Here is a 17,959-nt window from a genome sequence, read left to right on the forward strand (position 1 = left end):
CTGCAGACAAACCTGTTGTGATGTCTTTATTTTGTTTTAATGTGGGACTGCAGTAAAAACACTGTAGTCAAATTAAACAGCACAGCCTTATGCTTTATTGGTGAATAGGAAAGCCAGAATGCTTTGTTGTCATGCTTACTAGTGAGAAGAATAATGGGAATGGGTTAATGCAGCAAAACCCCACAACCTGTTGTTTTTACAGGGCTAGTTAGACTTCGTGCAAGCCCATTTCCTGAGCTGCAGGGGACAGAGTATGTTCTGAATGTCACAGCTACTGATGACAATGCCTCTGGAGGGCCCCATCCTCTCACAAGTACTGCCCAGGTTGTTGTGAAAATTGATGATGTCAACAATAACAAACCTGTCTTTCAGAAGGTAAATATATGAGCCTCTGGCATTTGCACTGGACTCTGTAAAAATGTTTTAGCACTGTTGGCCCTGCAGGTGTGCAGCAGATGAGCTGGTCAGGAGGTGCTCTGCTTTCCTCTGGATCCTGTCTTCTCCTTCTTTTCCATCCCTCCCTAAGGCTTTCAGGGCTTGTTCTGCTCTTGTGGCAGAACAGCTCCAGTGAGCTCCTGTCTGTTCCCTGAGGCTCACCTCATCTCTGGCATTTCAGAGGGTGAGGCCAAGTGAAACACTTCTGGAATCCCCATGTGAGCAGGAATCCACAGGGATAGCTGTCTGTGCAGTGGGCTTGTTCCACAATACTCCAGAACACCTCTCTAAATTAGGTTTCCTTTGATGAGTGTGTGTCTGCAACTAATGAAAGACAGAAGAATGAGTGTTTTAGCTTAGATAGGGAAGTACTGTAAAAAAATCAATGCTTGAATTTGGTTTCAGAATGTTATTTCATATTAAATATCTGTTGTCTAAAAATTTCAGGTGTGGTATTCATGGCTCAGATGTTGATGAGCAATGTTGCATATTTTGAAAAGTCAGCAACTATTCATGTCAGTCTTAGAAATTCTCAGTAGCCTCTCCTTGGCAAAATTACTTTGTGTAGAAATCCCTTTTTGATCAAAACAATTCTGTGGTTTGGGCAAGTGTATGCTCTCTTTTTTATTAGACCTTTGCTAATATAGAAAAATACTTGCATTTGAAAGCAACTTTAATTTTTTTCTCCAAGTATTTGCATTAGCTGGAGATGCTCAGTGACCTCATGTTCTGTGTTGTTTGTATTACCACAAAATAGCAAGGGAAATTTAAATTAATCATGGTAAGATAAAGCTTTAACAGCTCAGCATGGCAATGCAAGTGTAGCTAAATAATTCTTTTTTCCTTCTGCTGGTATACCTTTAAATCAAATGGCAAGGAAAGTCCTTGAATTTTCTCTGTTTTAAACTGTTCTTTCTTTCTTTCTTTTCCTCCCCTCTCTTAGTGCCAGTATTATCGGGAACACGCTTCTGTCCTGGAAAATCAGCCTTCAGGGACTGTTGTTCTGCAGGTTGAAGCCACTGATGCTGATGAAGGGGCCAATGGAATAGTGAAATATGGCTTGATGCACAGAGATGGTGTCCTACCAGCATTTAGCATTCACCCTGACACAGGTAAAGCAAATGTCAGTGCTGATAATGGCATAGAGAAACCACCTCGTGACACTGTTGGAGAAAAGACTTAGATAAAATCAGACTTCATGCTTTTTCATTTAGTGTTTTGACTGCAGACCAAATATAAACTGTATTAACTGCATGAACAAGTCTTCCATGAAACTAAGTTTCATACATGTCCAGTACTGAACTAAAACTGATGTTTTCCTTGAAACGTGAAAGTTCTGCTTTGTGAAGTTACTTATATGCTTTTGTAACTGGATTTAAAAACCCAAACAAGCCTATTTTAAGTGTACATTATCTTTCAACATTAGTAATGGCATATAAGTGATTTATCCAAATGACAGCAGTCTTACAAACAGCCAAGGAACTAAATCTTAGAAGGCCAAAACTAAGTTCAGGCTGAATTTCTGGAGGATAAAAGATATGAAACATTCCTTTACCCTGTACTTACTGCTCTTCAAAATAAATAATTTTTTGAGAAACTCATTCTCTTAGCTTGTACTTACCTCCATTGTCTAAACTTAAATTACACTTCCATTCTAATTCAAATTCCTCTTGTGTGTAGATGTAAGTGTAACTAAAGTTTGAGTCTGTCTGAGCAGTACAATGTCAGCTGTTGCAATTGTTAAATCTCAGGGCTGGATCTTTGAACCTGAAGCTGATGTTATAGGTGTAGTTAAACCTGCTGCATTGTATCCCAATGTATTGACAGAAAAATAAACATCTGCTTGAAGAATATTGCCAGATGCACAGAATTTTAACTCTTTGATGTTTAATTTGTTTTCAGGAGTTCTGACAACTGTTCAGGTATTTGATCGAGAAAAGCAGAGGGAATATCCCATCACTGTGACGGCAACAGATCAGGCAGCGGAGCCACTCATTGGAATATGTCAGATCAATATTGTCATCCTGGACCAAAATGACAATGACCCCAGATTTGAAAACACCCACTATGAATGTAATTGAGAGTCATTGGATAGAGTTTCAGTGCCCTGAGTGTCAGCGTACCCCATGTCTCAGAGTTTTGGCTTTTTGCCTATCCTGGCAGTAGAACATGTGACAAATTTGATGCATCCAGAGATGCACTTTGCTTGTTTATTGCAGAGCTGTTAATCACTGTAATAAGTGTTATGTAACATGTACAGCCTTGGCTCATAGGCCTGCCTTATGGGAAAGTTCCTTGAAACAATAACCATGTCATTCATACAGAACAATTATTCTCTGGGTTAAAATACAGTTAAAAGAAGTATCTTATAAGAAATAAGAATTCCAGGTTATGAATAGGGTAATATGAAGTTCAGATATGATCTGCAGCTCTGGAGTGATAGCAGCCCTTTAAAATACTCAGTATGGTGGATATTGTTAAGAGAAAATTATACTAGAGTAATAATATATGGCAGTTACTTCTTTATGACTTACTAAAATGTCCGTAGTAGTTTAGCAAATTAATGGTCAATTTGAAATATCCTTTCCTTCCATTAGATTTCCTTAGAGAGGACACAAGAGTTGGGACCAGCTTCCTGCGTGTTGCAGCCCGTGATGATGACTACAGCTCAAATGCTGCCATTACATATTCCATAGCAAGTGATGAACCAAATTATTTACAGATTAATCCTACCACAGGCTGGGTGTTTGTGAACCAGCCCATATCTCAGGTATGGTGCTTGCTTTCCTTTTTAAGCTGAGTATTTCAATATATCATAGGAGGGACTGAGGTCATGAGTTTGGGTTACCCCTCAGGTTAAAGGATCAGTACATTTATTTAAATTAAACATGAGCCTAAGGCTTTTAGCTGCTGTGTTCATGGACTGTGAATTGCATATGAGCAAGCCCTGCTTTCAGCTGGGAAGCAGCAACCACAGCACTGCCTCTGAGACCTGCTCTTCCCATTTCCCTGGCCCTGGCATGCTGATTCCAAGGGCTGGAGGGCTGAGGTCAGAAGCAGAGGAGCAAGAACCCAGGTGTAGGACTTCATTGTGTTTACAGGCAATGAGTCAAGACACAAACTTGAATGGGAACAAGTGTGAAATTTTCGTCCTGATATAGATTCCCAAATTGACATATGTCAGTTGTGGTGCATTGAGCTCAGCTGTCCCTCAGGAAGGTGAAAGCATAATTCATGTAGTTATCTACAATTGATCAGTTCTTATTTCTAAATACCTACACAAGCAGTTGGATATTTTCAGGTTTTAAAACTGTTGTAGATGTCAGTCTTTAAATAGATACTTTTAATACTGAAATTGAACTTCTAAATAACTGACACACAAAAGTTTGATGAAGATGTATTTAGTGTATTTTCCTTAATGAATCTAAGAATCCTACAGACCTAATAACAAGAACTGTTAATAGGTAAATTTAAGAGCTCAGGGCCTTCACAAAGTGGGTTTTTTGGTTCTGTTTGGTTTTAAATTTTGTGTGACATTTGCTTAGGTTTATTGAGACATAGAGCAAAATCTTCCAAACCTCTTAGGTAAATGGAATTTTTCATCAAATTTATACCTAGTTCATATTTTGAGTTCATCTTCAGATCTTTTTCTTCTGTGAAGGTTATTTTTAAGTGTACCTTTAGTTGTATGTATTAATTTATTTGGGGTGCCTGCTCAAAACCTTCTGTAATGAAACCTTTTTTACTGTTCAGAAGTCATCTATAATTCGAGAGATTACTGCTACAGATGGAGGCAACAGGAGCAGTAAAGTTGAACTTGCTGTAACTGTAACCAGTGCAAAAAACCAGCCTCCACAGTGGGAAAGAGACAGCTATGAGGTTGTTGTTCCAGAGAATATGACACGGGATGCCTCAATTTTGGTAAGGCTGTTTGTCTGTCTGTAGCTCTCAGACTTCAGAGTAACTGAACATTGTTTATTTGCTTAAACAGTGAGCTTTTATAAGAGTTTTGTGTTTTGTAGCTGAGTATCTGGGAGAATGAAAACACAAAAGCTTTTAGAAATCTTGCTGTACTTGCAGAAGGGTTGATTACACACACTTTTTGAACTGTGCAGACAATCAAAGCAACTTCTCCCCTTGGAGATCCCCGTGTCACTTACAACCTGGAAGAGGGGCTTGTCCCAGAGACCAACATGCCAGTGCGTTTCTACCTGACTCCAAACAGACATGATGGCTCTGCTTCAATCCTGATAGCTGAGCCCCTGGATTACGAAACAACAAAGAGCTTTCAGCTGCGGGTGAGAGCACAGAATGTGGCTGCAGTTCCTCTGGCAGCATTCACCACGGTCCATGTTAATGTCACAGGTGTGTAAGCTGCTCAGTGATGGCACAGTATAATCCTGCACTGTTTCCCTTTAAAGTTTTATAGTCTTCTCTCTGTGTGCTCTTTTTGATGTTCTAGATGTCAATGACAATGTCCCATTCTTCACTTCATCCATTTATGAAGCCTCAGTAACAGAAGGAGCTGATGTGGGGACATTTGTCACTCAGGTGTCTGCCACCGACCTCGACCTTGGTCAGCATGGTGAGGTAAGAAAGTGGGCACCTTCATCTACCCTGCTGAAAGCTGTGGAATGACTCCTGCAGGACTAATGGCTATATAGTCTGGAAATCTTCAGCCTAGAAAAGGGATGACTAATAAGGAAATGTAGAATGAAATAAAGTAGTTAATTACATGCTTCTTTGTGTTGCCAGGTGAAAAATGCAACTAAAACTAGTAGGTGGGAGGCAGACAGCAAAGAGGAAATATTTACACAGCCTGTAGCTTAGTTGAAATGCTTGCTGTAGATTTCCTTTGTGTGGAGAGTTCTACATAGACCTAAAATGAGATTGGATAAACTGATGGAAGAAAGGCTATTTTAAAAGCTTCTGAGAGTTGGAAATCATTGGCAGTACTGCAAATGGAGTCCTTAAAAATTTGGCAGGTTAACACCCAAAGAGGGTGTATTCCTTGCTGATTAAACAAATCAGCAAGGAATAGATACAAAAATAGATACATCTTTAGAAGAAGAGTGCAAACTCAAGTCAAGTCACAAAACCATGCAGATAATAGAGGGTAGAACATGTTCTGTGATCCTGAGCAGGTTCAAATGGAGCTCCCCTGTGGATGTTGTAGAAATACTTGGGATCTTTAGCTGAGCTTTAGTGCTGCAGCACAAACACTGTACAAACACATGCTAGTGAAATCAGGAGCTGATTAGACAAATTATTTTCCTTTACAGATCAGCAGTCAAGGAAGTTAATTTGCTTTAGACCAGATTGCTGAAGCTGCAGTTTTACCCAGCTTCCTTGGCCTGATCAAGTACTTGAACATGGGACAGTTCTTCCTCTCTTTAAGCACTATTCTAGTTGTGAACTATTCAACAACAGGAAAGTATATGTTAACAACTTCTTTTCAATCCTGTAGATAACTTACTCCCTGTTACATGACAGTGGCAGAGACTACACCTGTTTTCGCTTGGACCCCCAGACAGGCTCCATTTACACCACCTCAGTGTTTGACAGAGAGGAGAAGGGCTCCTACCTTCTGGAAGTCAAGTCAGTGGATGGCTCTGAATCAGCTCGACCTGGAAAGCATGGGAAGCCAAACTCTGGTAAGAGGCAGATGGATGTGGTAAGTGTGATGTTACTTGGATTGTGTCTGAAAACAGAAACTCTGAAATACAAGATTAAATGGTAATTTCCTTTGTTTTTCATGTCTTGTGGAAAAGTGCCTGTTGTTCTGATTTCGTGGTGGCTTTTTTACTGTTTAGCTGTGCAACACTTGTGTCAGAGCTGGAAGATAAACTCTACATGATGATCAAGCAAGTTTTTTGTTCTGAAATAAAACCTATAGGCCTTCATATTTAGAGTTTAGAGAGTACTGACTAACTGGTAAAGATGTGCCTGTTATCTGTAGGATGCAAATCTTTGGGCAGGGCAAGTGTTTCTCAAAGCTCTGCATATGTATGGTATTCAGTTAAAAGTAATTATGGAGCAGGAATATGCAAGATAGAAAATCCTTTTCTCAATTGATCGCTCTGCTTAAATAAAAAGTTAAAATTTTGTAGCTTCAGGATGAAAAATTATGACTAAACACTGTACAACTGTCATATTAGGCATCAGTGACTCAATTATTCATGTAGTATGTGTTTAAACAAATTGGATGTGACATGTATTTGATACCCAAGTGCTTTTGAGTAATGTTGGTATATAGGCGGTCCACAGCCCTAAGGGTTTGTTTCTCTGTTGTCTGCATATTTGTCCCCATTGAGCGTGCAGGCAGACAGGTGGAGGGATTGCAGCTGACACAAGTGCACAGCTGGGCTCTGAATGTGTGGCTCCTTGTCCCTGCAGACACGGCGTACGTGCGCGTGTCCGTCAGCGACGTGAACGACAACCAGCCCGTCTTCGCGCAGAGCGTCTACGAGGTGAGCGTGGACGAGGACCAGGATGTGGGATCCACCATCCTTACAGTCAGTGCTAACGATGAGGATGAAGGTAAAGCACTGCAATCCCCACACCTCTGTCCAAAATATTAATCAGTTTCATTAATCTCAGCACTCCAAGGCATAGTTGGTGGTGTGAGAAAGGGAAATGTCTTTCTGTCCCCAGATTTTAAAACTTCTTTAAGTGTGCACTGCTCAGGCATGAACATCAGTTCAGAACTGTGAGCTGTGAGGCACAATCTCTTATTTCAGGAGACATGCAGTAATGTGGGATGATAGGAGATAATTTCTGTGCCCGCAGATACAATTTTTTTTATAGATCAGATCATTTTCTTACAAATGAGTGACAGTAAAAATGTCCTGGTTAACTAAAATAAGTCAGACTTGATTTCAGTGAGATTCATTTGCTTTCTGTATGATGGACAGTATAGTTTGTGTTTGCTTTGTTTCATTTGAATCTAGACTTCCTAAATGCATAGAATGAATTTTAGCTACACTGTTTTATCCACAAATCAGCCAGAAATTCGGCCCATAATCATGTAAAAGTACATAATCAGTGCTTATAAAAGAGAGAGGGATCAGTAAATGCTTCCATCTTTTGACCCTGAAGCACTGCTAATTCAGCTTCACTGTATGGTGAAATTCTGCCGTTTTTGTTGTTGCACAAGTCCCAAGGACTGTTCTCTGTGTGTTTGTGAAATGCAAGGAAATCTTGACTGCACTGGATTCCTCCCACTCTGTAGGAGGCTGAGGCAAATGTGGTGAAGATGTACTGCAGAAGGGTTTACTTATTCAAGAAACTTTTAGTTTGGGACTTAGGCTGCCTGTAAATCTGCTCCATAGTGTTAGACAGGGGACCTGGTGTGATGGATATATGGCACTTCATTTCTGCCCTCTAAATAAAGTTAAAACAGAATTATTACTTGATTGCATAGACACATTTTGTAGAGACAAACTACAGTTGGACACACCAGAACTGAAAATGCTGCTGAGTAACCTGACATAGCTGCATGTTTTAAAAGACCAAAGAAACGATAAAATAAAAATAATACCACTAATCAGTTATTGTGTGATTTGTACTTCATCTCACCATCAGTCTACTTCAAGAAATGTGTGTTTTCTGACACTGTTGGTAATTGACAGGAACAAATGCTAAGCTACGGTATCAGATCACAGCTGGAAATACAGGAGGGGTGCTGGATGTAGATCCAGAAACAGGAGCCATTTTCATTGCCCAGCCACTGGACTATGAAGAAACAAAAATGTATGAGATCCACTTGTTGGCCTCTGATGGAAAATGGGAGGATTATGCAGTTATCATCATCAACATCATGAATAAAAATGATGAGGCTCCAGTTTTTTCCATCAATGAATACTATGGAAGTATAATTGAGGAACTGGATTCATTGCCAGTCTTCGTACTTCAGGTAGTGTATGCAGTTCCACAGGTTATAATACTTCAATGAAAGAGCACAGATTACTGTGGGACAATTATGTTAAAAATAACTCAGCACATAGATATTAATGAAGTTTATTTTGACTAAGTTTTTTTTTATCACTGAAGAGAAGAAGTGGACTTTTGTGGAAAAAAAAAATACAGGGATAGTAAGTAGGATAAACAGGATTTGTTAATCCTGAAAAGCAAATAATTTAAAGTATTAAATTTAAAGTAGCTACTTTAAACAATTTAAAGTAGCTATCAGAATGTATTATATAAATTACCTGTATGAATATGAAGAATATAATATTATTTTAGTACTTAAATTGTTAACATTGTAAAAAATGCATATTTGCCCACCCTGAATTGTCCCTGGATTTGCTGTTCCTTGGCATGCACATGTTCTTACCATGTCATATGCTTTTGTTTGAACTCCTTTAGACTGGAGCAGCATATAGGATGTGATGAAATCACTGTGTATTTCATGCTTTCTATGATTGGTTTTTTTTCAAAACTATTGTAGGTTATGGCCAGTGATCCTGATAGCGGTGTTGATGGAGGAGATTTGAGATATTCCTTGCATGGGTATGGTGCAGGTGACATTTTCACAATAGATGAGAAAACAGGCAGCATTTACTCCCACAAGAAGCTGGACCGGGAAGAGAGAGCCCTGTGGAGGTTCATTGTGTTGGCCACTGATGAAGGTGGAGGAGGACTTACAGGCTTTGCTGATGTGATCATCAACGTGTGGGATATAAACGACAATGCACCCACGTTCACCTGCATGCCTGATGACTGCAATGGGAATGTCTTTGAAAACTCTCCTGCAGACACCTTAGTCATGGAAATGGCTGCAGTGGATCGTGATGACCCAAACGTTGGTGTGAATGCTGTCCTGACATACAGGATAACAGAGAATGTGAAGAATGAGTTTGGTACTGACATGTTTAATATCAATCCCAGTACTGGGACCATCCACGTGGCAGGGGGACTGCTAGACAGGGAGAGGACTGAAAGTTACTTCCTTACTGTTGAAGCAAGAGATGGGGGAGGGCTAACAGGAACTGGCACTGCCACTGTCTGGGTTGCAGATGTCAATGATAATGTTCCCAAATTCACAAAGAAGCTGTGGCAGGCAGCAATTCCTGAGAACAGTGCCATCGACTCAGAAGTCCTGCAGGTGTGTGCTACAGATGCAGACGTTGGGGAAAATGCAGACTTAATGTTCAGTATCATTGGGGGAGACCCAGATGAGAAGTTCTATATTGAGAATGACAAAGAATGGCAATGTGGCACTGTTCGACTGAAAAAAAAGTTGGATTTTGAGAATGCCCGTGAAAGACAGTTTAATCTTACTATTACTGTGGAAGATCTGGATTTTTCTAGTGTTGCAGTGTGCCTGATTGAAGTTGAAGACTCAAATGACCACAGCCCAGCTTTCCTTTCTCAGTTTATTCAGGCAAACCCTGTATTTGAAGATGTGCCTGTAGGCACTACAGTAACCACAGTGAGGGCTACAGACAAGGACTCTGATTTGAATGGGAAGATTATCTATTCTATAAAGTCAGATTCAGACCCTTTGAGACAGTTTGTGGTTAACCAGTTTGGTCACCTGGTTGTGGCAAGTGCACTTGATCGTGAAGCCATTCAGAAATACGCTTTAGTTGTACAAGCTGCAGATCAGGGGACGCCTGCCCGCACTGGAAGCGTTACAGTTTTAATTAACTTGCTCGATATCAATGACAATGGACCTAGGTTTGAAGCACCATACATGCCTGTAGTTTGGGAAAATACATTGAAGCCTGAAATAGTGCATATGAACCATACCTCAAAGCTACTTCATGCGTTTGATCCGGACACTGAGGAAAACGGGCCACCCTTTACCTTTTCATTGCCACCAGAATATCAAAATTCCTTGGACTTTTCTCTTACTGACAACAGAAATAACACAGCAACCATAACAGCACTGAGGTCCTTTGACAGAGAAAAGCAGAAGGTGTTTCACCTGCCAATAGTTATAACAGATAGTGGGATTCCAGTTCTGAGCTCCACAAGCACCCTGACTATAACAGTTGGTGATGAGAATGACAACTGCCATGAGTCTGGCCACAAGGAGGTCTATGTATACAGCTACAAAGGTAAGTGCTAGTTGGATGTGAGATCAGATTCTGGATATTAGATCAGATTCATGAAATAACAGAGTTTTACACTTAATTTATTTCTTGCAGTCTGTTAATCTATTTCTTTAATGGTTTACATACTTCAAAACTGCAGCTCTTGTTCTGTAAACGACTAAGTAAAGTGGAATAAATAAAATATGTTTGTTAAACTCAGACCTTAGTGTATAAAAGATTATCTACCAAAGAACAGGTAGCTGCAAACAGGTATATATTGAACTTGTGGAAAAAGCAGTATTTTTATAAACCCATAAAACCTATTTTCCATTAATGAGTGTTCACCTACAGAAGGTATTTTGCAGTTGCAATTTCTGAGTTTAGTATACCTAAATTACAAAAAAGATGTGACCAGATCAAACTGTAGAAATGAGAGAATGAAGCATCCAGGTTGGCTTGGCTCCAGATTTGAACCTTAAAAATCTCCCATGTTGCTGAACCTGGACTGTGGATTTCAAAAGTCTCCTTCCCTGGATTTGTTCCTCTTGGTGTTTTAGAAAAATTGATTGGATATTCCACGTCTGTGCCAGCCTTCAAGGGCCTGCAAAAATCACCAAGACCTGGCCCAGCTTGGTGTCTTCCTGTCCTTTTCCTTTTCCCAATCATGTCCTCCTCTCCCAGCTGTACCCCATAAGATGCTCTCCCTCTTTTGCTGGGTTCTACTTTGTGTGCTCTTCAAAATAATAGAGTAGCAATGAAACATTTGGAATTACCTCCTGATGTGGTGATTTTTAATTTTTCTTTTGTCTGAGAGTTTTTTAGAGAGTTGTATTTATGTATGATTCTGGTGTTGTTTTGTGCTATTTCCAGCTTTTCTTCTTTCATGTGGCATCTCCACTGTGCTCACATTGCCAGAACTGGCAGAAATCGTATGACAGGCTATGCATTGTTTTAAGACTCTTGGATGATAACCATCACTAAATTGAGCAGGAGTCTGAAAATAATAAATGCAGTAATGAATGTCACAGAATATAAAGTGCACTGAAAAAGCAAAAATTAAATGCAGATTTATTATAATTTATCTCAACAGGAAAATGGTCAACAACAGTGCTTGGGGAAGTGTTTGCACCAGATCAGGATGACTGGGACAATAAAACATTTCTCTCTGAAGGAAAACTGCTCAAGTGAGGATTGTATTTCTGTCAAAATGACTAATATTTATGCTTCTGTAATTATTTTCTCCCCATGTATTTCTCTGTGTTCAGGATGTGCATAAAGCCAGGGTTCTTGAGTCTATTAGAGGATATACCTTTCGAATGCTCTTTTTCTTTTTTACTTGGGTTACTAGGTATTAAGAAATTATTGCATTAAATATTTTTTCCAAGACAATGCAGGATCACACCATGATGTTGATTTTTAGTCAGATGTCATAGTTAATTTACTTTAAAATGTGCATTCTGTAAGCTCCAATTTAAAAAGAGACAGAGTCCTAACGCTTGCTTTCAGATGTTAGGGTTGATGGAATACAAATCCCGAATTTAAAAGCAAAGAATGGAGTAATTTCATCAAAAGTGGAAGGGAATTTGGTGCTCTCCTTTGATGGCTAAATTTACAATTGCATGTGAAAACCATGACTCAGATTAGTGGAGGTTTTTTTCTGTTAATTGAAATGTTGAATTGGGCCCTTAATTCCTACTTAGATATTATTTGTTCATATCATAAAGTGAGATGGTTTATGGCATAACTGTATGCTGTCTGAAAGGGAAAAATGGATGTGAAAGTGCATTTTAGTCTGTGCTATGAATAAAAGTTTAAAAGCTTTATGTTGCCCAGAATTAAAGACTTTCTGTCCATCAGCAGCCCCTGGGCCTGTTTCCATGCTAAGAGGTCACTGTTCCATAATAATGGTCATGGAATATTTCCATAATTGCTGATTACTGGCCCTTTGAGGTGTCCAATGAAGATGCTGTGAGAGATTTTATACAGACTCACCCTGTTCCAGATATGTGAGAACCTGAAATGATCAGTGTGGGTTTGTTTTTACCCCTTTTACTGATCTCAGAGGCTTGCCCATGGTGACTGTGCTGCACCACCTGGCTCAATTGCACAATGCTTTTGTTCACATCTGGGAAAGGCTGAGTGGCAGGAACATCTCTTTATAATATCTACAGATCTTATAAAGAGATTTATAAGATCATCTCTTTAAGATTGTAATTTCTCAGTTAAGGTGGCTGATCTCGTTTCTGAGTTTGTTGGCTAATTCCCGTAAGTTTTGGCCCTATAACCTTCACAGTAACATGTAAGGCCTTCTGAATGGTGTTAATGAATCAAGCGAACCCTCAACTTTGATTTGTTAAGATTTCCTAATTGAAGGTTTCTGTCTAGATCTTTCAGATTAAATCAGAGGACTGGGTCTTTGCTGATGGTGGATAACACTCCTCAGGGAATATACAACTTAAGAGTTAGAGTTTCTGATGGAGTTTGTCCTGATGTTATATCAACAGTACAAATCCATGTCAGAGACCTGGAAAATGAAGCCATACAAAACTCAGCCACTGTGCGTTTCTCAGGTTGGTTTTATTTGCTGGTGAGAGTTTAGATCAGCTGCTTCTCTAACTGAATGTTTACGTGGTGTAGGTATTAATACATCAATACTTGATTTGCTTATCACTGTAGGCTACTTTCTGGTATGTTTCCATATTGTTAAATAAGAAATAAATTGAGAAGTTAACCTGTGAGCTCCCAGGTGTTCAGGTTTATCTATTTTTGAATCCCCTGACCAGGTGTCACAGCAGAGGACTTCATAAGGAGAGATGAACATGGCAAAACAAGACATGGCGAGTTCAAGGAGTTCCTTGCAAAGCTTTTACCTGCAAAGCTGAGTGATGTGATTGTCTTCAGTGTGATGGGCAGGGATGGAAAACAGACAGATGTGAGATTTGCAGTCCGTGCTGGCTCGGCCTATTACAGACCTGAGAAACTGCATGCAGAGGTGGCAGCATTCAAAACTGAGGTTGGTTCTCACCTGTGGAACTTGGCCAAACACTGAGTTTGCAGGGTGTACATCCCAAACCTCAGTGGAAAACCACACTGCATCTACAGATAAAGGTTTTATTGCTTCACTCAGGACAAAAACAAGTGTTTAATTCAAGCTTCTCCCTTCTTTTTCGTGCCATACATACTGGTATGGTGTGGTTGTACTAACTTCTGGTTCAATGAATAGTCACTGGAGAGCTGCAGAAAAATGGGTCATGGTAGATACTGTGTTTTCTCCAGTCAGTGTTTCATTGTGTCATCCCCAAATCCCACATCAGCGTGTGTTTAGACACTTAGAGTGGAAGCTTAATGTGACCCTAACAGAAATTCTGCAGTACAAAGAGGTGACACTTAGAGGAAAAGTCCTGCTGGAAGGAATGTGTGGCTTAGAGAACAGTTGCAACAGGTAAATGAGATGGAGACAACTAATCCTGTGGTTTATCTCACCAAAGGACAGCTACAAATACAAAGTGACACCATCCCCCAGCTTCTTTTACTAGGTCAGGGGAAATATTTTTTGGCTGGAAGATGTTTTCCTCCCCTTCCTGGTGTTCCCTAACTGTCCTGCTCTCTGACTCAGTTACAGACACAGTCTGTCTTGGCCACAGCTGGATTTTTCTGTAGCCCTTCACAAAGACAAAGTGACACTGTTCAGCTTTTCACTCGCCCTGGCCATATTTGGGTTTAATATATGGTACATCATGTGGATGATTTTTCCAAGAGAAAACAGCACTTTCAATTTGTGTGAATATGATGGAGTCTGCCTGAGTCTGGGAACCAAACAGGGCTTTCTTAACTTACTACCTGCCTCCTTCTTGGTGTATCTTGAATGGCTCTGTGGATTATGAGATCCTTCAGAATGACCAAATAGGGAATGCCAGAGACAGAGAGTATTCATGAAGGGGAATGATTGCTTCTTTTGCATATTTATTGAATTACTGCTACAATAAGATAGAAAATCGTATAGATTTCAAATATTCTCTGCCATAATACATGACACCTGAATTCATCAAAGTGGTAACAAGGGGATTGCTTCACGTATTTTAATGAAAAAATATGTTTTTGTTAATTATATACCACCTTTCAATATTTAATGAATAGCTCTAGTGAGTAATCACCAATAGTTTACAGAAAACCAATCATAGCTGAAGAATTCCTCCAGTAGTTTTTCTATGTGTAAACCTATAAATATAGAAAATAAGTAATTAGCACTGGAATTATTCATTGAATTTCTACATAAATAATATGTTTGCATTACCTCCTGGGGGTATAGTTTTACAACAGCAATTTTTATTTAGCAGAAAAATAATCCATCCTAATACTTTAAAGGAGCCAGGGTTGTTTTTATGCAGTTTTTCAATAACAGTATTACATGGATGTCTAAATGTGCATTACAGACTCTCCAGTGATGGTGATAAATGTGGGCAGCAGACACAGACCTGCATTGACAGGAGGCATCATGTCATTACAAAGTATACCGTGTGCCTTTGGGGGCAGGGCATCAATACAGGTTATGATATTTGAGAATATAGAGACAAAGGATTATAAAGATCAAAGTTCTTCCAGTGGTGAACTGAGATGACTACACGAATGAGAAAAAAAAATAGGAACACTTTATTATTGATGTGTTTGTTTTGATCTTTTCAAAGCTTATTTTTAAGATATTTGTCATATGTTTTGCCATTTGGGGAAAAAACCTCCACATTAAAGCTCCAGTGTTGTTAGTTTTACATTTACATACCTCGTTCATTTGTGTACCGCTGTGAGAGCAGTGAGGTCTTTTTGCCTCACTCACCCAAACTCAGGTTTGGGTACTAAATACACATTTCAGTGTATTTGAATCACCAAATACAGATCAAATTCTGAAGCTTTATAACAGACACCTGTGCAAAATTCCCAAATAAGTGGAAGGAACAAACTGTGATAATTTAGGGGTGCAGGCTGAAGGATAAAAAGCCAGGACTAATGACAGCTCTGTTCTGGCCTCACACTGTGAGCAGCTCCCTTCCCTCCCAGTGCTTCCTTGCTCCATTTGGAATGGAAGTTGTGGTCTCAGAGTCACTATTCCTACATTACCAGAGCTGTAGTTACACTGAGGCTCCTTTTATTTGGTTCTTGGGCTTTCAGGTGCAAGCCCAATAAACAATAAAAACAGAGAACTAGCAAAAAAAATTGTAGCATAGGATATCCAGTATGCTGAACTGTGTTTTGTTGCAGACAGCTTGACATGAAATGTAAATTTATGGGGCACAAATCATTAGACTACGTCTAAGTTGCTACAAAGTTGTCTTGTCAGGTCACTGTATGTGGACATGATTATTGAAAGCAGCTCAGCTCTGCATTTTGCTGTGTCTGTATCCTGTTGTGTGAGAGAATGTAAGGAATAATATCTGGGTGCTACTGCTGAGGAAGGATTTATCCTGGCTTGAGCTGAAACACTCCTGTTGCAGTTGAAGAGCAGAGAGGTGTGATGCAGATGCTGCAGCTCTGAGGAATGTCACTGCCCTCAGAACTTTGGTCCTTGGAAATAATGTTATTAGACCAGTACAGATGGTCTAATAATGGTCTTGGAAATAATGTTATTAGACCAGTACAGATTCAACATGTTCACACTCAATCATGTCAGTGATTCAGTTTTTAGGAAATGCTGCTGCTGTAATTTTTTAATGAAATGTTTCCTGAATTGTTCAAATTATTTTTCTTGTCTATACAAACAGGAATGTAACTAAGTAATGCTCAAGAAACTAAACACTGCATTAAGTCTCTGATGGCTTTGCTTTTTCAGAATTGAGGTAAAAGCCTTCATTAGGATAACAGCGATGCTGTCTTTTCTCTTAGATGCAGTCAGCTCTGCAACTGAACATTTCCCAGATCGATGTTGACGAGTGTAGGAGTGCCAACTGCACTGAGGGCTGTACAAACCACCTGAGTGTGAGTGACATCCCCACAGTGATGGACACGGGGAGTGTGTCCTTCGTGTCCCTGAGCACCTCCAGCCTTGGGCTCTGCGCCTGCTCTGCCCGCGAGCGCCTGCACCAGCCCTGCTCCTCATACACCCACAGCCCCTGCCTCAACGGGGGCCTTTGTGTCGACACTCTGAACGGCTACAGGTGAGCAAACCTGCTCTGCACAGTATTTCTGCCCTCTGGTTTTAAGGTGTTGAGTGGTGCTTATGAGGTACCTGCCTGAAATAACCATAAATTTACTTCTGACTGGAGGAGAAGCAAAAAAACCCTACACGTGCATTGGGGTGTACCTAAAGGCAACAGGGACTTCCTGATGGCCCCAGCAGGGCTGTGGTCCCAAAAAGTGCATGAGCAACAAAGAAAACCCGGGGGAACACATAATTAACACTTGTCATTTGTTAAGACCACCTAAATTCAGGATGAAGGTATGTGTGCCCTGTTTTTTTTTCTCTTTTCCAGCAGAGTAATAATAAAAGTGAGAATCAATGGTAGCAACAGGGATGAAGAAGTGAATTATAGTTCAAACAATGGGTAATAAGGAGCCTGAAAAGCATTAGATTATAAACTTGCTTATTATAGCATCACCTGGCATTCCCTTAGTGAAATGAATTCCAGCTAGGAATTAACCTCCCAGAGTTTACTCTGTAATAAATTGATGTTTGATGTTCTGTGTTATTTAGGAAAAAAGTTTGTTGCTCTCAAAAACTTGGCCTCAAAAATACTTTTTTTTTTGACGGAGTTAGTATAAGGAACAAAAATACTTTATACTCTTGGAGCATTTTAATAATTGCCAAACACACCTAAGATTCCACTAAAATCTTTGTTTTGCTGGTTTTTTAACTGTGATTTAAGTTCTGCATTTGCTTCATGTAAAACCAAAAAAAGGCTGAACATGGGGGAATTTTGACTATTTCTTTTGTTTATGGTCTTTCAGATGTCTTTGTCCTGCTTCCTTTCATGGACCAGACTGCCAGCAGACTAAGCACAGTTTCCATGGAAATGGTTATGCATGGTTTCGTCCCCTCAGACCTTGTTTTGAAAGCTCACTCTCTCTAGAGTTTATTACTGTGGTTCCAGATGGACTTTTACTGTATAGTGGCCCTTTATCAAATCCAGAACCTGGGAGCACAGAAAACTTCATTGCGATAGGTACTTCTGCAAAAGGGTGTGGAAATATTAGATGTCTTTTGGGAATGGATTGTTTGTGACCAGTGTAACAATCAGACTACGGATTCTGTCTTTCCACTTAATGAAGTAATTTATTTTGTGGTGTAAAAATATTTTGAAGTATTTCCTAACAAACCTTTCTCCTTTGATGTCTATTTTTGTAGCCTGCAGCTCTGGCTTTGGGTTCATCACAAGAGTTGTAGGAATGAAGAGGAAAGCAAAATATAAAAAAATAGCCTGCCTAGAAAGACTGTAGTGCTATTAAGGAATTAAGGTGGTTTGAAGATAGGTATTACATGAGTAGAGCAGTCTCAT

At 39.7% G+C, this 17,959-nt stretch overlaps 1 protein-coding gene across 1 annotated transcript in view; it reads left to right on the forward strand.

Moving 5' to 3' along the window:
* LOC132332569 (neural-cadherin-like) overlaps nt 1-17,959 on the forward strand; it is a 61,060-nt gene that overhangs the window by 27,287 nt on the left and 15,814 nt on the right. The window contains exons 8-23 of the mRNA XM_059857002.1: nt 203-375; nt 1,379-1,547; nt 2,338-2,508; nt 3,033-3,205; nt 4,189-4,356; nt 4,551-4,800; nt 4,898-5,025; nt 5,903-6,089; nt 6,832-6,975; nt 8,067-8,350; nt 8,885-10,499; nt 11,566-11,659; nt 12,861-13,045; nt 13,259-13,488; nt 16,350-16,621; nt 17,412-17,626. Of these exons, the coding sequence (XP_059712985.1) occupies nt 203-375; nt 1,379-1,547; nt 2,338-2,508; nt 3,033-3,205; nt 4,189-4,356; nt 4,551-4,800; nt 4,898-5,025; nt 5,903-6,089; nt 6,832-6,975; nt 8,067-8,350; nt 8,885-10,499; nt 11,566-11,659; nt 12,861-13,045; nt 13,259-13,488; nt 16,350-16,621; nt 17,412-17,626 (4,458 nt within the window). The remainder of the gene's footprint in view (nt 1-202; nt 376-1,378; nt 1,548-2,337; nt 2,509-3,032; nt 3,206-4,188; nt 4,357-4,550; nt 4,801-4,897; nt 5,026-5,902; nt 6,090-6,831; nt 6,976-8,066; nt 8,351-8,884; nt 10,500-11,565; nt 11,660-12,860; nt 13,046-13,258; nt 13,489-16,349; nt 16,622-17,411; nt 17,627-17,959) is intronic.

Source organism: Haemorhous mexicanus, chromosome 12 (genome assembly GCF_027477595.1).
Source record: "Haemorhous mexicanus isolate bHaeMex1 chromosome 12, bHaeMex1.pri, whole genome shotgun sequence".
In the NCBI taxonomy this organism is placed as follows: Eukaryota; Metazoa; Chordata; class Aves; order Passeriformes; family Fringillidae; genus Haemorhous; species Haemorhous mexicanus.